Here is a 26,833-nt window from a genome sequence, read left to right on the forward strand (position 1 = left end):
AACAAATCTAGTCATAATTTCACCTTTTTTTCAATTTTCTTATTTCGCCTCTCTATTAGATAGTGCCGGTTTACAGTTGACTCTTGTCACGACTGCGGGTGTGCTTGTCGGATCCGGGGAGTCGGCGCGACCACCTGGTCGCCGCTGTCTCGCTCTGATCTGCGTCACTTACCGCTAATGTGAGCTGACGCGGCGGCTCCCAGAGGACAGCTGGCTGCGCCGACGACAATGGAGGCCAAGCAGTGTCTGACCCAACTGTGCCTTCCAAGAAAAAAAAGTTAGTCTGGCTTGTCTTGGTGACTTGTGTCTGCCGCTGATCCCCTCCCCGCGGTGAGGTAAAGCCGCCTCCAGGCAAAAGCGGCCGGAAAAGTTTTGAAATGGTCGATTGGATAAAAATATGTATTGGAGTTTTTGGTCACTCATGCAGAACGGCCTTAAAAATAAAGTAAAATGCTATTGAATCACGCTAATAAAGCTTGACATTTTGGGAAATATGCTGTTGGCAGTAATGTTGCTTGTAGTAAAACCCCTTAAATGTCAATTAAGCCTCACCGTTAAACAAAGGCTCTTACACAGTCAAACTTTTTTCCCTCCAATTTTTCATTAAAATGTTTAACACAGCTACAAATCATTTGATATAAATCACAGTATAATGTTGCTGCTTTATGCAAGTACACAACAAACTTGCTTCTTGATATAACGAGTGGTAATCTTGATTAAACTAATCAGTGGTTTGTTCAGAAGAGAGCAAAGCTCAGAACTGCAGTCAGTTCCTACACCTCCAAAACAAATAATAAAAGTCAATCAAGCGATAAATAACGTGAGATGCACTTTAAATAATACAATTCAATGCTATCCTTTATTAGTTACGTCTACATCCTAACATAGTTATCTCAAATATCTGCTTTTGATATATCTATCTTTTCCTTTCTTTTCTAATGGGAAGGTTGACAGCATCTACATTATCCATTGCTTGGTAGTCGCTCTATAGTTTCCATAACAATACAAAACGTATATAAATATATTTTGCATTGATCAGGCTGAGGTCTACAAGTGTCCTCGACCTTCTGTTGTCAGTAAATGAGTCAAATTGTTTTGTATAGTCCACTTCATCCACTGCTAATTTTACATTTACCATGATATTTAATATCTATGCAACGTCGACTCATACAAATGATTATAATTCAATCAGGAAAATGTTACAAAAAAAAAAGAAACCTGAGTCACAACCTTAAAAGTTATTTTCCAACTCATAGTTGTGCAGCGACGACTCCGTGCTAAATTTAGCCTTTCGCGTCAAAGTCTTCACATTTCTTGGATGACTGAAGTGTGTATTGTTTTTCACACTTGCCTTTTATGGCCTTCCTCAAACGGAATGTTAGAACTGTTGCCTATTGTGCAAAAAAGAAAAGAGAAATGAAATATACAGTAAAGACACTGTTGAATACCAATTTTCAATGAATTTATCACAGGCTTTTTTTTTTTTGTGACGTCTTCAATTCCATTCTTTTCTTCAATGTGGAAATTGTCCATATCCTGAAGCACATCTTGAATAAAGTGGCTCCACAGCTTCACGATCCCGTGACGACACATCAGCTTCAAACCGCAGCATCGTTTTCTACTGATGAAAAGCCTTCTTTTATATTTTGTCGCCACATTTTGGGTTTTCACTTAAAAGGAAGGTCTTGAAAGCCTTGCAGCTGTTGGCTTGATAAGGCGGAGCTTGTGATCCTGCCCCATAAGGCGGCGTATCAAAACCAAACTGCCCCCCGTGACCAGCCTGCGGTGCAAAATGATAGCCGCGCATCGTAAAGTGAGAAAAGTGTGACTTGATGACCAGACGATGGGGGGGGGGGGGGGGGGGGGGGGGGGGTCCGGCCAGGGAGGTCCTATATAATAAAATTACCAGTTGATGAGTTTCCATTAGGCTTTATGAGGTGTGTGTGTGTGTGTGTGTGTGTGTGTGTGTGTGTGTGTGTGTGTGTGTGTGTGTGTGTGTGTGTGTGTGTGTGTGTGTGTGTGTGTGTGTGTGTGTGTGTGTGTGTGTGTGTGTGTGTGTGTGTGTGTGTGTGCGCACTACTGTAGTCTTCATCAGATTGATCCAGGGCAGGTTAACCATCTGGCTATAAAACCTCTAGCCTGAGTTGCTAATGGAATTTGTTCCTGTGATTCTCCCCTCGGTGTGTGTGTGTGTGTGTGTGTGTGTGTGTGTGTCTGCTGTACAATCTACACTAATAACCCTAATGGCTATAAAGTCACAGGCGTGGTTCAGGCCTGTGAAAAGGATGGAGTGCCTCACTGCTGCCGCCGCACTTATGGAATTGGGACTCTTGTGATATACCGCCGCATGTGTAATGACGTTTTGAATTCTCCCTACATGCTGGACCACAGGATGTATATAATGCTATAATCCACACCGTGATCCGATCAAATGTAATGGCCTAAATTTTTAAAGTTGCCGGACATGAGCCTCAGCAGCAGCAGCAGCAGCAGCAACCGTAAATATCATCATTGCCTCAGGGACTCAGGCTGATGTTTGTAACTACACTCCCTGATGAGGGAATTCATTAGCCGCAATTAAGTGTTTAGTAGTGTAATTATTCACTGCTTTGTGATCGGAGCTGGCGCACATTGTGTTACTGCTTGTTTTATTGATTGTGTGCAGAATAACTACTCTAAATAAACTACCCAATGTCCTGTTTGGTTAATTATTGGTCAATCAGTGGTGTTTTCCTCAAATACATGCAGAGGGTTTGGATGGCGCATTAGAATAAACAGTTTTTGTGATTGAAGGACACGTTGTGTGGTCAATTTGTACTGGGATTAATTAGGAGATCAGACTGAGACGCCTCTGAATTGCTCGACAGCTCCGGCCGGACTGGAGACGTGTGAAGGAAACATGTTGTCGGCGCGGCTCGCCTGTCGGTTCAGCAGGCGACAAAAATAACACAGGAGTACAGCCTCGTGTTTGCCTGTCAGGGCTCGTGAAATCTTCCTTTTTCAGGGGTCGCTGGCGTTTACGCTCACTTGGCTCTTCGTCTCCCTGAAGTTTCACACATTTGACTTCATCTTTCACACGTACAAATATACATGTATGCACTCGAGGTTCTTTTTTTTTTCTTCTTCTTCTTCTTCCCCTCCCCTCCGAGGCTGTCGGGAGTCCTCTTGCCATTAACTAGGTAAAGAAATGCAGTGTGTGATCAGACACTTGGTGCAATTTTGCGTATTAAAAAAATAGCCTTTTGTATTGTGAAGACCACCTGTCACATTTACACAGACCGTCAAAGCACATCTTAATTGAAAAATGACTTGTATGAAATCCAGTGGTATGGATAATGAGTCAACATGGCGAGCCTTGTTTTTCCTCTGTAGCGGAGACATGGCGCTAACCATTCATAATGGCGTGTAATAGAATTCCCCCAGCTATTATCCCTGTTTCTGTCCACTTTGCACTCGATCTCTCCGTCTCCCTGCTCCGTGTCTCGCTGTCGTTCTCCCTGTTTCCTATCTAATGGCCTTTTTTTCCCCCCTTTTTTCCTGACGACTGCAGAGTATAAGTGCTGTCGCCTCTGCTTAGTCTCACTGTATCTCACGACGCGGTTGTCAGCGGGGCGAGTGAATGGCTGAGGAACTCCAGTCAAACATCAGTCCAATTTTAGCCTTGGTTTGGGACGAGATAACTGTCTATGCAGACAGCTCTTATATAAGGGCTTGTGCTCTTTGTGGCAAATTACTGTGCTAATAAACCCTTCAGAGTGTCCTTTTATTCATTAGAGGTCACTTCATTGTGAGTCGGAGCAACGGAAGGGCCATGTTCATTCAGTATTGAAACTTTTCATTAAGTGGCTCAGAAATACATCATAATATTGTTGAATGTCATTTCTTTGTGTATTTCTGACAGGGTTGGTGCAATGAGCCACAGTTCCCAATATGTTTTCTTTCATTTCAGTACAAGAAAGTATGAATAGATACATAACGGAAAAGTTTGCGCTTAATTTAAACTAGTGCAAATTCAGATATATGCGATTTTGAACCATTTGGTGCAAAATTCAATAAAATGGGCTGGAATAGATCCCCTGGTGGTAATCTTTAAAATCGGCTTTATATTGGGATTATTGTCATTTTTCATACTAACTGGATTTGAGAGACTATAAACATTCAACATTCCATCATGTATCGTTTGCGCCACATCAAAGAAAACCTTTAAAGTTTGAATTTAAAGGTTATTTGGGCAGTATTTTACCAATATGGCCCATTCGAGATGAAACTGCACATTATGTGCACCCTGAACTAAAATGTGTTTGAAATCCCTGTAATGGATCAATCTCAAGCAAACGCAGAGGGAAACACAGGGTTAACATCAAGAATAGAGACTTTTATTTTCACAAACACAATTATAAACTGTATAATGTGCATTAAAATGTTTTACATGACACTCGGATGTCATGTTGCCCGTCCCGGCAGTCACCCAGGTTTACATAGAAATCATCGTTGGCCCTTTTAAAATGTGAGAGAAGACAACTTTGTCTGAAATGTAGGAAACTGTAATTTACAGCAGAGAATAAATTCTGAATCTTTTCATTATTATCACCACCACATTATTAGACACAGTGGGGGGGGGGGGGGGGGGGGGAATCTATTAATCACAGTACAAACAGAATCTGTTGATTGATTTCACTGCGGTTTTTGTTTCTCAGAGTAATTTTTAGAATTTTATTACACTTTGTCTCAATTATGCTCTGATTAGTGAGATTTTCAACTCAAACGGGGCACAGATATTGTGGAGCCACAGGTCTGTTCGTACCCCCCCCCCCCCACACACACACACACACACCCCCTCCCGCTCCCTTGATTTGCATTACAATGGATCCGCCGTGGTTCATATTGGTGTAAACGGTAATGAAACCACATTGTGATGTCACTGGAAAGCAAAAAGGTCATTTTCACCAGACTGCACGAAGAAGCCAGATTGCATCAGGAGCCACACGGGAGATGGGATTTGCAGAGGCCGATAATAAAGGGGTTTCAGGGTTGCACTTGTGGAAGGAACCGTCCTCTGTATTTACCGTCTCACTGTGCGCTGTTAGACTCTGCTTACATAAGCGAAACCTTTGCCAGCTCAGCAGTCAGTCAGACAGGCTTTTTTTTTTTTTAAAGGAATGCAGATTTATGCAAATGAAGTTGCTCTGGGGGGGTTTGTGGTGTGGCGAAACCGTAGTAACAAGGAGAGGAATGAGGTTAAAGAGGGCCATGAGCTCTGGGAGGACGTTCCCTACCCACAATGCCCTCTGGTGTTTGTTTACAGGCTGCGGTGGGTTGTGGGTTGTGCGAGGTAAAATCAGCCGCCTCTTAAGCCTCTTCTGCAAAGCCTTTCATGGGCACTGTGGGGGTATCGTGTTGATGGCATCCAGACGTTTGGAGGAACACATTTCTTATCCGTTTTTTTTTTTTTTTTTTTAATCAAAATGCACACGTGAAAATGTCTTTTTTGTTTCAAAATGTGAGAAAATGGTTTGAACCGAAGTAACTATTAATAATTCGCCATCGTGAAAGATTTGTAATCCTGGCGAAGAATCAGCCCGCCGATATAGCAGTTGACACCGAAATGTATTTAAACAAAAGGGGATTGTGCGTTTTGCATGCTGTGCCGCTTGCGTGCCACTTAAGATAAATAAGGGCCGAGACACGATGGCACGATAATCCCACCATCGTTTTTATACAAGCGGACACTTGGTTGACTGATCCAGTGGAATGCAGCATCCTGCGTCTGAGTCAGTCAAGAGTTATGACCCCCGACCCCTCGGCGTTGAGGGCCAGGAGAGACCGAATGCTGTGAAAACGCATCGCTTGTATGTTTTCATTTCAGCAAAAAAGTTCGCGTTTACACGTAAAATGGCAAAAACGCTATAAACAATGTATGGTTTTCGTGTCGGGCCACTAGTGGGTGCTGTTGTTTGTTTTTGTAACGAAAACCACACGCATATGCGACAGAGAATAATACATTCTAAACATTAACATTGTCGCGTACGCGAGACATTCATGTGGACAGACGATGAAGTTGGATTGTCAACTTTAGAAATACCAGGACAATATGGACTGGGAGTCATGACACACTGGAGGCATTGTCAAAAAGTTGTGTTTTCAGTGGTTCCGAGCACCATTATTGTGTAAATGGTCACAAAAATGCTCAGTGGGAGTCCAGTTGAACCCACGACGGATTGAGAATATGGACAGTTTTTACTGAGCAACTCAAATATTATCTGGATTAAAATCCCAAAGCATGTCGGTTTAGGACTTCCTAAAACTGTGAGACAAGGTTGAGAATTTCATCTGTCGAGTGAAATCGCTCATTCGCTGTATTTGGGCCGGCTCAAGAGTTGCGGTGCAGCATTCAGTAGACGAACAATAGACCAGAGCTAATCCATCGACAAATGTCACTAATCTTTTCTGTTTTGTCTCGCAGTGAATAAACAACACACACACACACACACACACACACACACACACACACACACACACACACACACACACACACACACACACACACACACACACACACACACACACACACACACACACACACACACGGACAGTAATTAAGGGTGTGGACCTAAATATAAGCCCACAGCTTTGAATTCATGGGATTAAAACCCGACTGGCAGCCCGATTGCCGTTCTTCTAGCCTAATCAAAAGATTAGGGGCCATTGGGACACTCGCTTCACAAGTGGACTGATCGCCCACCGAACAAATACAAACTGTGTCCCAGCTGTGTGTGGATATATTTTTTTTTTGCACTCTTGACAACACGAGCGCCGAGGGGCGCCATCCATTTTTTGACATCTTTTCTCAGCGGCTGTGTTTGCCGTCACTTTGCGGGTGTTTATCGGCGGCGTCCGCACATCGACGCGTCGGCTCGCGCTGTATGCACGCCGTTGTTAACGCGCTCGCACATACGTACGAGAGACAGTATTTCCAGATGAGCCGCGGGCCCGCAGAGCCGTCCGCTGACCCTGGAAGGGCGATGACGGCGAGTCGAGGAGACAGCCGAGGGGACGCACCGCTTGGTCGTACAGAACGTGTGATAACACACACACACACACACACACACACACACACACACACACATACAGACACATCTGTCTGCTGGAAAACCTGCTAATAAGCCAGATTTCTCTATTCTCTCCTGCCACCGACGCCGTCAAACGGATCGATCCGCAGCCGGCCGTGAGAGATTCACACTGGTCTTCAGTTTCCGCTAAACAACCTCTGATACATTAAAGAGCCCCGGCTGACCTCTACACAGCCTCGCATGGGTGTGATTACTTACGTGACATCCAGTGGTTATTGTGAGTAATTAGATTAAGTCGATACCCAATGATTCCTTGTCAGCCTCTCTTTGTTTTATCCCGAGTGTCAGATTGATTTTTGCAGTGAAATATGAGCGGAAATGAGGACGAGGCTGAATGTCTGAATAAAATCACACATTTCCAGTACACAGAATGCTACATAATTAAAGAGGTAATTGCTGTTTGTATGCCGTGGATGATTTGCGTCATTTTTTTAAATGGGGCATTTCCACTGCAGGAGACCTTTTGAGGAATTCAAACTGTACAATGAGACTCAATCAGGACATCTGCAGCCATGTCTGCTGTTGGACAACAGTCAATGGTCACTTTGCCATCACACAATGCAGACCGGGGAAATGGCGCTTGATCTCAATGTGTTTACGTACATGTCTGCCGACACACTGGGTTTTTGGATTGAGGGATTGCACCCTGATTTCAAAGTGCTCTTTCTCTTGCCCCTGATTTACACCAGCGGTGACTGAGCCACTCACATCTACATCGTGGGCTGGCATTAAGGGCAGACGGACTCCATGTTAAATATATAAATTTCCAACTACAGGCCCGAGTTTCCACAAAAACTCGGATTTAACAGAAAACAGTTTTGCATTTTCAATATCTGAAAGTGTTCGAGGTCCAAAGTGGATTTCAAAATCAACTTACTGCTCCACGACCACGACACGCTTCACAAAGCACAGGTCTCTTCCTAGAATCGTACCGATCAGCTAAGAATTAAAGAGCTCGTTTCACCTGGTCGGTGTTCCGGAGATGCTCGTGTGCAACGGCCATCGTTTTGAAGCGCAAGCCGTTGGACGCTTTAACTTTCGCACCAGCCCCTCGGCATGAGCTGTCTCTCTTCAAACACAAAGCAACACAGTGCTGTTATTCACATGCAAAGACACACAAACACTTTCACATTCTGGAGAACATGAAAAAACATGCCTTGTTTCTCCCACAACACACACACACACACACACAGAGTAGGGTGCGTGGGGGGGGGTGAGGCGCTCTCTCTCCTTCAGAGTGGGTGCCATGTCTTGTCAGATGGGGTTAGCTCCCCGCTAGCTGATGAGCCAGTGGAGCCTTTGAAGCCCTTCCAGGGGCCTGTGGTTTTTACGTGCTTGGGTTGCCAGGTTCTGCCATCCCCCTCATTAATGCAGCATGGGCGCCCACTTAACTTGTTCCTCTCTGTTCCTCTGGCTGGCTTTGGCTGGCCGTGACCGACTGAGGAAGAAGCACGCATTAACCGGCCAAGTGCACGCATGCATGCATGCATGCACACAGGATGTATACTCACACAACACGAAATGTTGATTTGACTTCTTCTTTTTCAGTTGTATACTCCACTTTTAAGCAGAATCAGTGTTTACAGTTTGTTTGCTTTAGAAGTCATAAATCGGATTAAAAAAATTCTAGTTAACGACACATTTTCTGTTCATTTTGTAGGACGAGGCCATGCTCGGTCGCGACCATGGGCTTCTTTTAAAAGCTCAATTTACATGGTTATGACTTTACAATGAAACAGCTGACATAAATAAAAAAGTCAGCTTGAGCTCAACTCAAACGGTTTGCGTTTATTAGCTGGTTACAGCCGATGAAACCTGCTTATGGTTGTTGTTTCAGCCGCCCAAACTGAAGCAAACCTGTTGATTCAGAAGCAGGAAGGCATGCTGTGTGGAAAATGTTTGAAGGGAAAGCCTGACAGCCGGGGAAAGCAACAGTAGACAAAACATGTGGAGTCTATTGTGGGAATTACAATCCTTATTTTTTTGCACTGTTTTTACTTTTTCGTCATTTATAAAATATATATGCGAGTTGTTGGCTGAATGGATGTCAACCACATTCAACCAGTGGCTATTTCCCCCCCAATTTGATACACACATTTGCTCCCACTTAAAGGCGAACTTTTTAGATTGGGATACACAAAGCTAAAAACAATTCTTAAATACCAGAGTTACTTGAACATCCCGGGAGAATTTCTTCGAACTATTCGCCATAGTTATTGTTGGCTGTTTGTAAATGCAGTACGTCAGAAGAGCGTGTGCACTTAATGATTTCTATTACATTTGAATGAATTTAATCTTTACTACATGGGTCATACAAATGTGGACATACATTAAGGTCAACTGCAGTGTCACACATTAGAGGTACACCCGTGATTGGCAGAGAGCAGATTGATTGAACGATTGTGATACACCTCTGTTTTGTTTTCGGTAACATTTAGCCAGATGCGGCGCGCTGCCTGCTATTGAGGGAGTGCAGCGTTGACTGTGTGTTGGTGGATTATCATTTAATCAAAGGCATTGTCTGGTAAGATAATAAAGTCACTGCAGATCCAGTTTACGAAATAAGTAAGCCTGCCGTCAGCGCCCTTAAGCTTACATTCAATTCTGAAACGAATGTGTTCCAATTAAATGTAGATTACTTTTATTCCCCACTCATCTTTTTTCTCATCGTGGCTTGGAGGGGAAAAAAAAGACCCGATTCCACCACCTTGAAGCCCGTACCCTGCCTCTTATCATTGATCACAAAAACTGAACTACTTAAAGAATAATAGCAGGAACTCACTGTTTTTGCTGCCGAGTGTCCACCTTACTACCCCTGTGGAGTCAGCCCCCCCCCCCCCCCCCCCCCCCCCCCCACTTTGTTTCATTCCTCCAGATGGGCCTCTCAGACTCTCCACACCAGCATGCACATGGTTTGTTCCCCATTGAGATTTTGCAGCACAATCGAGATGTTTTGGTACAGTGATTTGGACTTTTTGTAACCAGCGAGCTCTGATTTCGTGGAATTTTGGCTGGAATTTTGGGTGTTGGCTCGAAGAAAGGAGAGACAGTTTGTGCTGTTTCTGCTCTTTCTTCAACATCTTGAGGTAATTGACCCATGCTCCCGCCTTGAACACACAAACTCGCGCTCGTACAGTGTGTTCACAGATGGGTTTGGGGGGGGTAAACTTAAAAAAAAAAAAAAATCCCCATTTCTCGCACAAACCCTTTCGCTCATTCTCTCCCGCCCTCCCACGCAAACTCACACTGTCAGCTTAGACGCCCGTGCAAGCCGCCATGCACTCGACGTCTCCCCAATGCTATGCACAAGCACTCGTACATGCTCCACGTGCACGCACGCCGAGAGGATCTCCAGGTCTCTGCGCTAAAACACTGAGATGCAGCTGTGAACGGGAGATGAAAGCCGGAGCCGAGCCAGGAATAATAAAAGCCGAGTGATTTCAATGCACTGCAGGCTTCTAAACAGCCTTGGGATCCCACTTGGAAACATGAGGGGTTTCCAAAGCTGGTCCTTTTTAACCATACTATTTTACCGAAGCTGCTTTGATGTTGCGAAGACCTTGGAGTCAACAGCGCGGAGGTTTCCTTTGTAACGTTCCCAGCAAGTATCTGCAAAAAGGCGCGGTCTGACCTATACATGTCCTCAGTTTTCAGTTTTTCCAGCATGCCTGAGCCCAGTGCTTCTGGGCTGCATTAGGCATTTCACTCACTAAGACAAATTAGCCTGCTTTGACCTTTATTAATCTCAGTCCCACCCACGGTCCCGTACTGGGATTTGAGGAATATTTGGAAGGGTGTGATCCAGGGAGACAAACAAGTTATGATGAACTACAGATCCGTGTAGTGCTACATTTGAGGATTACAATATAGCTGTGCCCCCCCCCCCCCCACATCCTTGCTAATTCACCACAAGTTTAACTCTGCCAGGTTTTTTTTTTTTTTTTTTTTTAGACCATTATTTAGGCACAGATCTAGCCGAGTTGAAGAATTATTGCTTGAGTTACGTAATAAACCACAATGATTCAACCCTGCGAGATTTATCTGGAAGATACATCATTTTGTTATGAGGTAATTCAGCACAGACTGAAATAGACTCCCAATTTGTTATTGTAATGGCTCAAATTAAAGGGACTGTCCAGATTTATCGTCATGCCGTGGACTGGAAAAATTGGGTAGTTGTTGGATTGTTAATAGGTTGGTTGGTTAGTTGGTTGGTTGATGGGTTCATGTATGTATTATATAACACTGCACTGCATATATCAATAAATATTTTTGCCTTAAAATAAGTAACACAGCAAAGTGAACACCTAGTCAAACTTCTACCCTAATATTTTGTCCAAGCAAAATACCTACCACCAATTATTTGTAACCAATAAGGACTGAAGGTATCGGAAAACATAAATAGTGTTGCAGACGGAATAACAGAACTCTGGCTGGTAATTGATTTCATATGAATGGACCATGGGATTCCATGACGGCAGTGATCAAACGAGCAGGAATATGTGGTTCTTATTCTGCTACCAATTTTACTGTAATTCTTCTTTGATCAACAATTTGCTTCAGCGATGCATAAAGACGTACTGGCTGGTGAAAGGGGAGCGGATGTAAACAGTGCTGGATAAAAAAAAAAAAAACTTTTCCAGGATTTTTGTTTCACAGAGGACCAAAGTGCATTCTTAATTCCCATGCTTTAATGAGTCACGTGATTCATGGTGGGCCGCGGTGGAAATAAGCGCAGCCACAGCGAACAACACGTCATGCGGCCTTGACGCGCTTGTCGATGCATTGCGAGCAGAGTTCCTCTCGTTCCCCCCCGCGCTTGTTTTCATTTTGTGCGTCGGGTTGTGGAGTTGTGCTCCGTTCCAAGTCGCACTGAAACCATCTGGGAACAACTTGGCTGACTGTGCTGTGGTGCAGAAGACGCACGGCGAGCTGTAATGGGCAGATGGTGCTTGGTCCCAGCAGAAAACAAAAGCGAGAGAACCAGAGGAGGTCAGGACCTTTTTTAGCTTTTTTTTTTTTTTTTTTTTTTTTTTTAAAGGGATCACCCAAGTTTTAGGAGCTCGGTTTCCATTCAAAATAACTTTTGTCTGTTTTTATTTTCTCATCACAATGCAGCTAAACGTTCGCCAAAAGGCCAGTCCGTGGAAAAAAAAAATCTTGCACTCGTTTTTTTTTTTTTTTTTTGGAGGGATGAAAAGAGCAACAATAGATGGAGCAGTTAAAGTAAAGAGATGTAGTAAAACTGGGGGGGGAAAAAAAGGGAGGGGAGTCTGGGGCAGTGAGTGGCGTTAAGGAGGGAGTGGCCGCCAGAAGTGGGTCACAGTGGCACTGACGTGATATAAAGTGACGCGCCGAGAGGGGGATGGACTCGCGCCACTGTCTGCGTCACCTTTTGTCCTGCGCAAACACTCTCATTCAGACACAGCAGCCCAGTTCATTGTGTCGCCAACACTTGCACAGAGGTAAAAATAGCTTACTTGTGCATTGTAAAGGCACCAATCCCAACCCCACCCCCACCCCCTCCCTCTCACTTTGTATCGTTTATTGCCTCGTTGGAAATATTTTGACTTTTCCACTTCTTCCCCAGCGTGTTGTCACTTTATTAGCTCCTGAGATTGCATTCAGGTTATGCATAAGTAATAGCAGACTCCTGTTTTCTCGGTCCTTGTTGTGTGCAAACAGAGATGCAAACGGATTTTTTATTTTTTGTATTCTTTTTGCAGGGTAATTATTTTGGCTGGCCCTTGTGCGATCTCTGCGAGATCTGCAGTTTTCCTCCAGCTTCATGGGAGGAGTGGTGAAGACGGGAGCATGAGAAGCTGGAAGGGGGATAAAAGGATGGAGGAGTGGCAGGGAGGGGGGGGGGGGGGCGTGCAAGGGAACAGTTTAATTGCCTGGCCCTCGTCTCCCACCAGGAAGACTCTCCGGAGCCGCGCGTTAAAGAGATAGTGATGGCGAGATTCTCCAAGCAGATCCTCTCGGCGCTGTATATATATATGTGTGTGTGTGTGTGTGTGTGTGTGTGTGTGTGTGTGTGTGTGTGTGTGTGTGTGTGTGTGTGTGTGTGTGTGTGTGTGTGTGTGTGTGTGTGTGTGTGTGTGTGTGTGTGTGTGTGTGTGTGTGTGTGTGTGTGTGTGTGTGTGTGTGTGTGTGTGTGTGTGTGTGTGTGTGTGTGTGTGTGTGTGTGTGTGTGTTGGAATGAATGTTCCCACAGAGGATCTGCACATATTTAAGCAGGACCACTTTAGCATGCCATGCGTGATGCTAAATTGACGCGCCGTGAGATTTAGCCCTCTTTATTACTCATCAAAGGCTTTATATCATATAGGAGGAAGTGTAAAGGGAGAGCTGGCACCGAGGTGTGCGAAGAGGCTGCTGCGATTCCTCATCTCCAGCCCGTCAAATAGCGAAGTACATCAGTATTTAGCTTAGATGGCATGTCTTAATTTCTATTTAATAGGTTTAAAGGAGATAAAAATCGCAGCTTACTGGATCACCGAAGGCAAAAATCGTCATCTCGGGAAGCAATCTAAATATGGGGGGGGGGGGGGGACATTAATTTTCCGTCCTCCATTTCTTCCCATGTTTCCTTCATTGTTTTGAGTGTGCTGACTGATGACTAAAGGCTGAGGAACCTTCGTCCTAATCGGCTTGAGATCTGGCTGCAGGTCAGGCCAGCAGATGAATACAGATTAGAGGGTCACAAGGCAGGGAGAGAGGATTACCAGCTCTGGCCACTGCGGCCTCCTCATGTTGCTGTTCAGCCGTTGGCTCACCGGCGCTGCCGTCTGCGCTGCAGGTTCTGATTGGTTATTGACATCTGTCAGCACCGTTTGTCCAACCAGAGGCCAAACAGACTATATATTACCGCTCCACATGGACAAATACACATCAAACACCAATTTATTTGGATAAATTACATTAAGGCGTAAGACAGTAGTTATGCTGGAGAACAATTCAAACTTTTTTCTCTTTTTCCCCCCAAGTTCTGAGGCAAGTGGAGCATAATTCTTTATTAACTTTGGATTTCTTTGCAACATCTCCACTATCCCTAACCTATTGTTATTTTATTGGCACTTCACAATGTAATTAAACATTCCATATGGCCACACATCAACATGGATCCCCTTCCTTTTACGTCCATATTTGAACTGTTGAGAGTTGTAGACTGTTGTGCCACCTGTCCTTCCGGTCTCTCAGATTGGGTTTCAGCTAAACAGGAAGTCTTAAAGTGACCTTTTTAGATTCCACACATTATGAAACGTATCTATTTTTAAAGTCAGACATACAAACTACATGTTTTTGAAAAGATTTTCAGTATAAATAAGGAGCAGCCATAACATTATGCCCACGGAAAGTGATTTACTCATTTATCACACTCCCTGTTAGTGAGTACGACGGCCAGATGAGAGGATGAGAGCGTGAAACGGCAGGTTTTGTGGGGAGTTCCTGAGGTGCAGTGGTCAGTGTCGATTAGACGGAGACGCACATGCGTGATGCACCTCACTACTTCCAGGATCTGCTGCTAACGTCATGCTGCCGGAGGTGTAGTGCAAGGCACAACATCCACCAGTCATGTTATGGCTGATCAGTGTTTATGGCTATGACCTAAGGCTTCTGTAACACGTGATTTTGATTGTGCTGATGCATGCCTGTCGTCATACGTTGTGTGTCGGTGTTTTTGTGTCTGTGAAAGCGCTCCCCGTCGAGGTTACACAAGTGACGCGGGGTGGTCGGACTCGCTCGAGTTAATTATACAGAAGTAGTGAAAGATCAGAGGTGCCCCTCTGCAACAAGCCGCATTTGCCTACAGCGGCGGCGGCTCGTGTGCATCTTTCTCAGCCCATCGTCTTCATCAGCCGGGCCTCCCTGCTGGCTTTGTTATGTCACTGTCTCCGCTCTCCGTCTCCGCGCAGCTCCACTTAGAAAACAAACTAACAAAATCAAGCTGCCAGAGTGCAGCTCCTGCGCGCAACTCTGGGCTTTGATCCGGCTGTAAATTAAACATGCCTCTCCAGATAACGGGCTCGGCGCCACCTCCCGACTCAAACCGCACCCCCCCACTCTCCTCGCAGCTCCTGTCCCTGGTTTGAACTCTGCGCAGTTGATTCATGTTTGCGTGGAATCGCTCCTTTGTCGGGATCAACAGCTTCTTGTGCGAGTCTCCGTGGAGTAATTAGGCCCCGGTTACAGTGTTTGTCAGATGTGGAGGGTTCTGTGACGCATCTCAAATATGACAATTAAGGAGTACGTGGCACAGGAGAAACCAGGAGCCCACACCATGGATGAGGCTGTAACAGAGGAGGGGGAAGGGAAAAAAAAAAAAAAAACGGTCTGAAACGGTGCTAATCTGGGTGGGAATGCTCAGTGCTTGACCCTTGACACCTGAGCTGCAAGGGTTCTTGCTTTGCGTGAGGACTTTGGACGACACATGGCGAATACATCTGCAGAGGAGAGCTTTAGTTTTTCCTAAAAGGCTTTTTAGGGCTTAAAGTGCCAAGTTATCAGTTGACAAAAGAAAATAATCGCCACGCTTGAACTTTAGGTTGTTTGAAGAGTTGACATTTGGTACACTCGCAGGGTTTGACGTGTGCTCATAACAGTAACTCGTACATCAGTTAAAATAACCAGTGAATATCTTGTTGTTGTTGTAGTTCAGGTTCACCAACCTGTCGCTCTTTTGGAACGGGAGCTTCTCGGTCCATTGAACTGCCAGATATTGAAAGTTGAAATAAACCTTTCCCTAAAACAATTTCAGGTATGATCACTTTTTACCTTTGTGATATTTGGTGACTGAAAACATTTTTGCAATGAAAACCAACTTTTGTGGCTCTCACAATTATTATTATTATTATTACTAATATTGTAATATAGTGAGGTGTTCTAAATCTTTAGTTTTATTCTTTTATTCTTCTGTCCTTCAAAAAAACCGGTTGTTGAACATGTAGTCGAAGCATTTCACTGCACATTATGCTACGTAGGATTGTTGTTTGATAAGTAAAGGACTTGCTTTGAAGTTCCTCGTTCCTACTCTGTAAAGATATGATTGGAATTTAGATCTAAAGAATTCATTATTAGAATCACAATTCTAATAATTGATTGGCTCATTTAAAATCTGCATTTTGTATAAAAAAAATAAAACTACATCAGATTTTTAATCTTTTTTTGGGGGGGGGGTAGAGGGAGCATCTTTTTGAAAGATGACATTTTGGTGGTTCGTGCATCTCTCCGAGCTTTAACCGTGACGTGAGAGCCCTGATCTGCAGGAGGCTCCTTCGGATGCAGTCTCTGGCTCGCTCTCAAAAGTACACAACAACCTTTGGAGCTTCACGTGGTCGCTTCTGCCTCAGTGCCTCTGCCCGCCTGTTTTCCGCTTGAGGTCTTTGAAATGCTAATCGCCCTCTCCTCCTCTCTTTTCTTCTACCCCGTCTCTCCTCCAGATTCCTCCTCCAACTACATCAGGCAGCTGGAGACGAAAGTGCGGATACTGGAGGACGACAACAGCAAGCTCCTCTCGCAGGTGAGGCCAACGCGCCACCTGGTCCCCACTCCTCCTCACCCCCCCCCCCCCCTCCTGTCATTTTCAGGCCCCCTAAACTTTTCTGCCCCTGCTAAACTCCTCTTTTGGGAACCAACCCCCCCCCCCCTTCCCGCAACTCATTTGAATGTGTGTTTGGAAGCTGTGATGACATAAAGTGGTTGTCTGATGCCTGGTGTGAAGCCACCCCCTCATGACAGACTGCCTGTTAGTCAGAGAATATGTTTACCCATGTTTAATTCATGGGGAGTCAGTAGGCTTCAGTCGCGAGCAGGGATGTTAGCCCCCGAGGCGAGCTGTGGGAACGAAGGAGAGATGAGAGGAGTTAAGGGGGTGGGGGGCAGAAGGAAAAAGAGGCATTAAGTGACAGTGACAGAGAAAAGGATTCCTCCCAAAAGTTGACCTTGCTTTGACTTCTCCCAAATTGTGTGGATGGCAAGTGAGAGGAGGTGGAAAGAGGAGAGGGGGGGGTTCAGCCGGGGGTCACATGTCAGTCTGTAGAGGTGTGTGTGTGTGTACACACACACACACACAACCATAAATGGAGGACAAAGCTGACACACACACACCAATTGGTGATTAATTAAGAGTATAAATAGCTCTCTTTATACTTGATCACCAGGTTTTATCATATTAGTTCATTTGAATGCAAGACAGTCAAGGTTGAATTTCACACTCTATTTTTTATATGAAGCCTTTATTCTTTCTTTTCTTTAAACTCATTTCTCTTTCCCCAATTATCTCCCTGAAGATTCAGATGTAGGCAGAGTGTAGGCTGGAATCACTGATACGAAACCGAAAATGATCCTCATAATTAGCTCCTAAGTGCTACGATTAGGTGCTACACATTGTTTCACAGCATGGAGGACAAGTAATGTATAATATGAGCCCACTCCTTCCAGTCCACTAACCGTACTGCCCCCCCCCCCCCCCCCCCCTCTCTTTTCTCTACATTGAAGTTTTGGATTAGTATGTTGTTGTTGGACAAGAACTTTAAACTCTTGATCAGTTAATGCTGTAAACTATTTATTTCATGTGGGGCCCAGACCCCAACAGAGGGAGGCTAACATATTGAAATATTCCACAACGTGTTCTTCTCTCCCTAGGCCCATAACCGGTATAGCTTATCACAAATACAGACAAGAAAGGTAAACTTTATGACGTGTCCCTCTCTGCCGACCAGCTGGTCCGGCTTCTTTTCACTCTTTTTATCTGTCCGGTGACGGGACTTTTCACAGCTTGCAGCTCGTCGCTTCCTTCTACCCGCTTCACACATGTGCCGAATCAACTTTGTGGTAATGTTTGAAGTCACGGAGAAAACAGCTAAGAGTTATTTGTCCATACAGAAGAGTTTAGAAGAGATTGTAGAGCTAAAAAAAGAAAAGAAAATGATTATGAGCTACTTTCTGCTCAGCGGAGTTCATCTCAGTCCATCCAGCTTGTGGCACCCGGAGAATTTCGAACAGAAAATCTTGGCTTCTGCTCTGACGTACTCTTCATTAAGACTCCCACAAACGGCGCGATTCTCGGCCATCTGAGACCGTCGGAGAGGACAAACCAATAGAAATGTAGTGTGACACGACGCAGTTATCCGCACGACACCAGAAAAGCACTGGGTCCACGCTCAGACCCACCCTCTCTTTCCGAGCCACGATCGCGTCCATGTACTCCTCTTCGTTTTTTGGGAATTTGTCTCCAAAAATAAGAATTCTTTTTCTGTCCATGTTTAGCGCCTTTATTTTTCCTGAATGGACACTTATGACGCGTTATTCCTGCCGATGCTATTGCGTAATCGCAACGAGTCGGCACAGATTGTGCTCGTACATTCTGCAAAAACGATTATTTGAGATTGTCTTATACAGTTGTGAACAGTGTGAAGACTTTCACGACCCCGACGGCCGAGAATCGCGCAGTTTGTGGAATCATTAGTTATTAATCCGCACATGATCCAAGTCCCCGTTTACATTTTTTTAAGTGAAAACGCAAAACTTTTGTAGGGGTTTGTCCGTGTTTTTTTGCGAAATGTTCCGACTCCGTCTCAACTTTCGGAAAACGAAACTTTTGTTCCTCTCATTGTTCCTCCCATTGTTATCGTTCATAGCGTGTTGTTCTCTGTGCGCAGGTTTGTGTGACTTCATTACAAAAACAACACCAACCCGTGACCCGGCATGTTAACTACATCGTTTTCAGCATTTGCGCGTAAATGGACATCTTTTTCAAAACGTTGCCGTCCATTTGCAAAACGTTTTTGAAGCGAAAAATGCCTCGTTAAGTCAGTTTCAGACATTACCACAGAAGTAAATCGGCCTTGTGGAACTCCCAACAAAGCAATTGGATTGCAATGAATTGCCAAGATGCTGCTTCTATGTCTCGTCTCCTTTTATGTGCATGCTCTGCTAATGAATGACCACAGGTGGCCCCCCCCCGCTTGTATGTTGGCCTTTATTGGCAGGAAAGCCTCTAACCGTCTTTGGAGCTGCACTTTGCACGCTCTTCAGTACCTCAAGTGAATGAATGCAACGTAGCACTTTGGTGCATAAATGACACGAACCTGTCCTGCCTTGTCGAGACGTCTGGTGGGATGAATAATTGAATAAATGGGGGGGGGGGGGGGGTCCATGCAGGTACAAGCAGGCATCCTTTATGCATGGCTGACAACTGAAGAACGAAGAAATGCCTGGAGATGAGAAATTATCTGGAATAACTCTTTCTGGTTGTGATGGCAAGATTGATGTACTTATCTGTATTTCACATTTAAATGTGAATCCTAAACAACATCTTGCAGGTGGAACTGTAGCAGAGGGTAAGCTGCCTCAGTGTTGCTTAACTTCCTGTGTTATGAAACTGGCCCAGTGAAACTTGTGGGAAGCGAAAAGGAAACAATAGCCTCTTATTACAGGAATGCCGGCCCTTCAAAACCGCATGGTTTCGAGGAATTTTACTGTTCTGAAGGGAGTATATAGAGGGAAGTAGCAACTGGATTTTAACAAGGGGCGTATGAAGCACAGGTGTAAACACAATAGGAAAACCAGGTGTGTGTGGATGCACAGTCGTACACTTTGAAACGTGCTCACGTGTTTGCACACAATTTGGCTCACTGGGCTTCCACGTGACCGTCTTATTCTTCCGAACTCACCGGTGTGCGCGGCTCCAACACTGACTTTCCGCGCACACTTCCACTTTATCACTGAGAAGTGAGGGCGACACGCAACGCGTAATGACTTGTTTGACATTTCATCCATTAACTGTGGACTGAATCTGGGTCCGGTGGGTTAGAATGATTGCAGGAAGTAATGGACTGGCGGTGAATTCATTGACAAAGTTCCTGTGGGACTGATTTATGGACTGAGACGTGACATCGTCTAAAGCAAGATGGATCGGCCCGTGGTTTGTGTAATGGATAATTCACCTTTGTCTTAAGCTCCGCCCTCCAGAAGCTCACCACTACACGTTTTAAGCCTTCGCATTTCACTCGGCTGTTGGATCTGAATCAGCGGGGTCATTAATTTGAGACGGTGCAGACAAAAGTTAGCGTGTTGTTTCTGGCTGGCGGCTCTCAGCTGGAATATAAATCACTTTATTCACTTGATTCCCCCAAAATAATGAATCTGAGCCTCTGTTAGCCCATCAGATCATGATCCACGGAGAAGCCCAGGGTAGTTTGTTCCGGAGGTTTAAAGCCACAATGTGGCAAATAATGCCTCCTCCGTGTGTTGCGTGGTGAGGGAGAGTCCCTGTGATGTCTGGTCTCTAAAACTGAAATGATCTCAATTTCACGGAAGAAAAAAAAAGTAAGCCGTGAATCAAATAGAAAACAGAATCGTCTAATTCCGGAAACGACTGAAATGAACTACCAGACAGTCAGGTCACACACATGTCATTTTTTTGTTTGTTTGTCGTTTCATCAACCCAGGACGATATTCACTTCCTGACACCCTGCTCGTCGTATATTTGTTTAAATCCACCGCACTGAACTATGTCGGTGAAAACGTGAGGTCAGACCAAGACCGAGTTTGTCACATGGAGCCGTTTCCGTTTCCTATCAACTTAAATTACGGCTCTCGAGGCGAACGGCGCTGTCCCCGCTGCCCTTTTTGTCAAGGCACCGTCGCCCCTTGGTCCTCATAACTCAAACAGGAAGCGAGGCGTGACGTCCACAGCTTCTTCCCGTCAGCGCCGAGAACATCGTGATGGATGGACGGACGGACGGAGCGTGCTGACTTTCGGCCAGGAAGGCCACAGAGGGCCCACCTGCCCTCGGTTTGTCGGGCAAACGAATAGCTTTGCTGGTCTCGGCGGTCAAGGTCAAGTCGGAGTGGGAAGTAAAGTTGAGAGATATTTCAGTCAAAAAAAAAACTCTCCGGTGGTTAAACTGGGGCTGTTGAGTCGTGATGGAAACCATGTCGGGACACTAAACCGAAGCTGATGCGTCGACCTCGTGTATTACCTTCGGTTATAGCTCTCCTCCTCTTGACATTTATAGTCTCCGCACACAAAGCTTGGAGAAATGACAGCGGCGTTCGCAGAGTTAAGGAATTGCGGGGTATGAATATGGAAACCCAGAGGATAGATCAAGAAGTGCCAAGGGAAGCGTCGTGAAAGGTTAGAAGGCACATTAAGCTAGAGGAGGGGGGGGGGGGAGTTGGGGGTATCAAAGAACAGAGAGGACAAGGGGAATGCTGATTGTGGCTTTGTGTGTGCGAACTGTGCACCTGAGTGTGCAACAACAGGAGAGATAATGTGCAGACAGGCGACGCAGCACATTGTCCACGCGCCCAGAGACGCACACCCACAGCTCACCGGGGCTATTTATAGCTCCAGCGCTCCCGGGCATCACGTGCGTGTTTACACGCCGCGCCTCGCACAGAGGGAACACTAGTGCGTGACACGAGAAATGTCATACGGAAACGGCGGCATCGGCGTCGCCCCTGCGCCGCAGCGAGAGGCTCGGCTGGCCGCCGCCCGCAGGAGCCCGTGGTCTTTTTGGCTCGCTAATTGAGGACAAATCTCAGGGAGGCTGTCCGTCTGTCCGCGTCGTGGTCGTCGAGGATAGAGCGGCGTGATGCTCTGTGAAGGGGAGCTGCATGAGAAATGGCGTCAGGGTGCCAATGAGAGGGCAGGTGCCTCTGTAGAAGGGGGGGGGGGGTAAACCACAGACCTCGATGAACCCGCGCTGAGGGTCATATTGGAAAAAAAAGAGAGCGGCCTGGAAGTATTGATTGTCGTTTGCATGATTGCACTGATGAAAAAAATTGCTTTTTCTTTTTTTTTTTTTTTTATCAATGACTATTGACTCAGACAATACCTTTATTTTTTTCCTTCCCAGCTCCTAAAATAGGATGAATTTGTATAATTATTTGCGATTTAAACTTTTGATTTGATCACACAATTGCATCTACATCTAAAAAGTCGCCAGACTTCATTTTTCTTTATATTCTTTAATAACTACACTATTTTATTGACGACTGCTCAGTAAGAACACGAGATGTTTTCCAATCCAGGAGGCTCATCCTTTATAAACTGCCATCTCAAAAATAAAGGTAGAGATTTCAGGACCGTCGAGATTAGAAATGCTGAACCAAAAATGTCATTGTCTATCCTCAATTGTTGCACTTAACTTTTGCCACGAGGCAGCTGTACTTAGTTATAGTGAAGGCTTCTTGACTTGTTGCCCATAATTCATCACTGGGTATTTTAGCCACTCACTGAAAAACATTGTGTTTATCACGAGGGTTTTTGACACCTTGAAATACATACCTATTATATCCCTATCACATGTTTATTAACTTTTAAATGGGATTTCCCGGTGCTACAGTGCAGTGATAGCTGCATGATGGATTAAATGGTGCCCTGAACATGGATAAAACAAACCGACTGATATTTCTGAGAGTCAGACTTTTAATCATGCGTCTGACTTGTGGTGCACATCTTGGACCCATCACAGAGAAATATAATATTTGATTTATTCAGCTCTTCTGTTATTTCAGCTTCAGCTCTGGTAAAAGGAAAAGCAAAATAAACTACCGCAAAGCAACATTGAATTCATTTCTCAGCTGCATTTGGAGAAGCCTTTGAAATAGGACCTGATGCAGTAATGCAGTTGGCCTGTAAATGCAGCCTTTTGAAGTTATAGGACAAACCTACAGTTCTCTGATGGAGAGAGAAAAGTAGGATTTGAAGGACTGTAAGCCTGTCAAACTGGAAGGCAAGCACATGCATGGTAATATTGCTTAAGATGTGAAGAAAAAGGCACGGTTGTAACATCGTTGTATTTTAGAACTGAAAGGACACGTTTGATAAAATCAGAATTTAGATTTTGATTAAATAGTGACTTATTTTTGCATTGTCTGCTGTTGACAGTATATATTTAAGTTAGTGGCAAAGTCTATAATTTGCATCCAACAGATCTAATTATATGATTCGTTGAAGTATTAACAGATACTAAGGAGGTAAATTACATGAATGAAGTAATCTACTAACACAAGGCTTTCTTCCTATATGTTTTTGATTTTTGTCTTTGTTTGGATGATTTTGAATAATTAGCACATAAAGAGTCATTTCTCTTTAGTTCTTTTTGTTCACTGACCTAACATCAAAGTCTTATATCGCCTTTGCTTCTTTTCTTTTTTTTTTTGTGTTTGTTTGTTTGTTTGTTTTGTGCCGTTTGTGCCCAGCAGTGTAACCCAGGTGACCTTCGCGCCCTGAGGAAGGGAATGACTCTGTACCACTCCGAGTCCCAGCTGTCCTCTCTGCCCCAGCGCCAGGAAGCCATGCACATGGTCAGTACGCAGGAGACTGACACACACACACACACACACACACACACACACACACACACACACACACACACACACACGGTTACCCACGGACTCGTGCTCGTAGCAGGATGCCCACTCGCTCCGAATCTCTCGGACAATAGGCATCAGCCAACGGTGCGCCGCTGCTGCTTATTACACCAATGTGGTTACATTTATAAACGGGCTGTGACTGCAGGCGGGGGCACGTGTGTCTTTAATTGTCGGCGGCGAAATCAAGTCGGTTTTCTAATTCACTTTACTCGCCAACCCTACCTCTACGGGCAGCCTCGTTCTCTCCGGCACATGACGGGGGAAGAACAAAGGGAGGGAATGAAAAGAAACGGGGCGTGATCTGGGGGAAGTGGCGGGGAGGAGGAAGGAAGACGAGGAGCTAAGATAGAGGGAGAGAGATGAGGATGGAAAGTTTCACAGGAGTCGGCCGTCCACCCCCCCACACCCCCCCCCACCCTCAGCTCTCTCCTCTCCTTCCTGAAGCCCACTAGAGCTGAATCCCACTATGAGAGTAATAATCCTCTGCAATCCACCTCCACCCCTGACCCTCCCGGTGTCTGGAGAGGAGAGGCCCGGTAATTGTTTTTTGACTGCTTAAGGAAGGTCAGAGCCGGGCTGCGCCACCACCCAGAGGACTAAATCTTCCCCGGCGTAAGAAATCAATATTGTGTTTTAATCACGGGCGCAGACCTCGCTGTCTTCCCGTGCCAGCCAGCCCCGCACCTTCTTCAGCCCGCCGGTTAAGCTCGCCTCCTTCTGGATGTTCAAGTAATGCCCATGACCTTTGACACCCACGAGAGGTTTCCACCCCGAAGGGGGGGGGGTGGGGGGGGGGGATAAACTGCAAATCGTCTTTACGGGTTGTCCCACATTTAATTTGACGTTTGACGTGAAGGAAGGTCAGAGTGTGAATTCAACCTTCTCCGAGATTTGACGACTGCCGTCTTTCTGACGTTGGGGAAGAAACGCGTTTGCCGCAAAACCAGAAGAGAAGCCGCTCTCATCAGCCCAGTCTGGACCGCGATATGAGCGAAGTCTTCGTTTTTCTTCGATCTGTCGGCAGGGTGTTTGCTACTGATTGAAGAACGGACTGAAATGAAGGTGGTTTTTGTAGTATGGGATGCACTTGTTATCGGCACTGATTATGTAACTTATTTTAAGTCATCAGCCACTAAGTGGACGGTCCGTCTCTATAAGATATTGTGGTTGTGAAAGTTGTTTCTAGACTGACAGTGTTCCCATTAACCTGATAGGACACTGATGCAAAATAAACATGACTTTGTGCCTATGTCTTTGGCAACATTTAAAAGGCCTGTCAGGCAGTGTTTAGTCCAACAAGTCATGATTAATAATATCGAAGGTCATAGAAAAGGTCGATATAGAGGCTCGGCTATAATGTTATTGTCTGCTTTTTTTGGGGGCAAAAATATTTGCACTGTGCTTGTTTATTCCCACAATTTCCTCAAAAAATATCAAATTAAATGTCAGTTTTGGCAAAACATTTGGCTGCACACAAGTTTGTTTGTTTTTTTTAAGCATAATATTGAAGAAAAGATGTTTTCAATCTGGGCCTCACGCTCTCAAATTCAGTCATGTGTGGTGCAGAACAACTTCTCTTGTGCCGAGTTTGATGTCTTTGTTTCAGTAAAGGCTTGGTTATCGTGACAGGCCCAGCAGAAGAGCTCATGCAGGCCTCGATGTTGCCCTCGAATTGGGGCTTGAGCTCATCCATGTGGCAGCGCAAGAGATTCCGGGGCTCAGAGACGGGACAATCGCAGGACTTGAGTGAACTGTGCTCTTGGTTTGCCCCCCCCCCCCCCCACCCCTCTTCTCAGTCCATCAGCTCATCCTTTTATATTTAGTCCTTTGTCCCTCTCAGACACGGTTTCAGGTCAGCGAGCGGTGCGTGTGATTGTCAGATGGACAACGAGGGGCGAGAAGAAAAGGCAAATAGAAAGGAAGCCAGTCTGTGTGATCCTCGCCAGCACGTAGCAGTCTGCTCTGGGTTTGCGGCGCTCCAAACCACAGCTCCTTGACGGCGTCCCCCGTCCCCCTCCCACCCCCGCCGCCTCCTTCTCCGACGGCCAAATCGAGCCTGTTTATGCAGTGGAGCCTTCTTCCCCCTAATGCACGTATACGCGAACAGTAAACACGGCCCAGGGCTGCCTGCGTCTGTCCAAATCCGCCTCTTCACCGCACCGCTCAGGCACAAAAACCAGACGGGGGGGGGGGGGTGGAACCTGGCCTCGGTGCAAAGGCAGGGGGATGTTTACACATTTCAAAATAATAGCTCGTAACCCAGAAGAGAACATAAAGAAGAGGAGGGGCGGCTCTGATTTACATACCCGTTCTTGTAGTCGACTTCAAAGTCCACCGCGGAGGAGCCTGGGTGGGGAAAATTTCAACCGGTACGTTTTGTCTGTGTGACCTGAAACGAGAACAAACACACTCGACTCTGCGGGAGGCGCGCTTTCATTTCACTCAACAGGGTGAATATTGTGTGTCGCGTTCCCGCTAATGTGGACTTCGCTTTGATTACGTCCTCAATAGAGAGATTTCAGTGGAGGCTCTGCAGTAGAATTAATTGCATTTCTATTTTTAAAAAAAAATGACTACACTTGTGGTTTTCCGTGTGATATATTTTAGTATGTGGAACAGTACTCCAGATGTACAAAATTAGAAGCGACTTCTAGTGTGAACTTCTTGGTAACTAATGAAATGCATCTGGAGTGGAGTGATTTATCTGGTTTAACTGGAAAACTTGAAATACAGACATTAAAAAGAACAAAAAAAAACAAGATCTTATATATTTATTATCCATCATTTGTAGAATATAGTAAGAATAAAAACAACGTGATCTTAGACTCGCCAGTTAGACAGAAATGCATGTTTCTGGACTGTGGTGGGTGAAAGCCTATTAGTGCACAGGTAGAACATGCAAATTAAATCGGAAAGGCTTTTTGTTAAATTATTTCTTTATTTTTAGGCGTTAAGAAACGATGAAAACAATTTATGACTGTTGCATCCAATTTCCTTCAATAGAGCCACCTTCATCCCACCTTAAACCCCTTCAAGACTTTGCTCGGATTACTTGTATTATATTTCATAAAGTTTCTGATGGAAGCAAACCTGTATCTTCAACAGCAACAAGAAGTATCAAGATACTTAATTCAAGCAATGTCGGAGGGGGGTTGGTTTGGAAAGTTTAGTAAAACAATGGTAACTTTTTACATTTGTTCTTAAACAAAAAACTAAATCACATTAACCTTTTCCATTATATTCATGTTGTTTTCTGATGGTGGAGCTCGTGAATAATCAACTTCTTCTCAAAAACTAACAAAGGAAATTACCAT

The 26,833-nt window shown here is 45.0% G+C and overlaps 1 protein-coding gene across 4 annotated transcripts in view; it reads left to right on the forward strand.

Moving 5' to 3' along the window:
• Positions 1-26,833, forward strand: part of ccdc85cb (coiled-coil domain containing 85C, b) — a 46,416-nt gene that overhangs the window by 14,260 nt on the left and 5,323 nt on the right. The window contains exons 2-4 of one of the 4 annotated variants that reach the window (XM_080514496.1): positions 16,574-16,653; positions 17,778-17,819; positions 23,346-23,450. In XM_080514496.1, the coding sequence (XP_080370622.1) occupies positions 16,574-16,653; positions 17,778-17,819; positions 23,346-23,450 (227 nt within the window). The remainder of the gene's footprint in view (positions 1-16,573; positions 16,654-17,777; positions 17,820-23,345; positions 23,451-26,833) is intronic. The other 3 variants (XM_080514497.1, XM_080514498.1, XM_080514499.1) reach the window with 3 other exon arrangements.

This window comes from Blennius ocellaris (genome assembly GCF_963422515.1).
Source record: "Blennius ocellaris genome assembly, chromosome: 18".
Lineage (NCBI taxonomy): Eukaryota > Metazoa > Chordata > Actinopteri > Blenniiformes > Blenniidae > Blennius > Blennius ocellaris.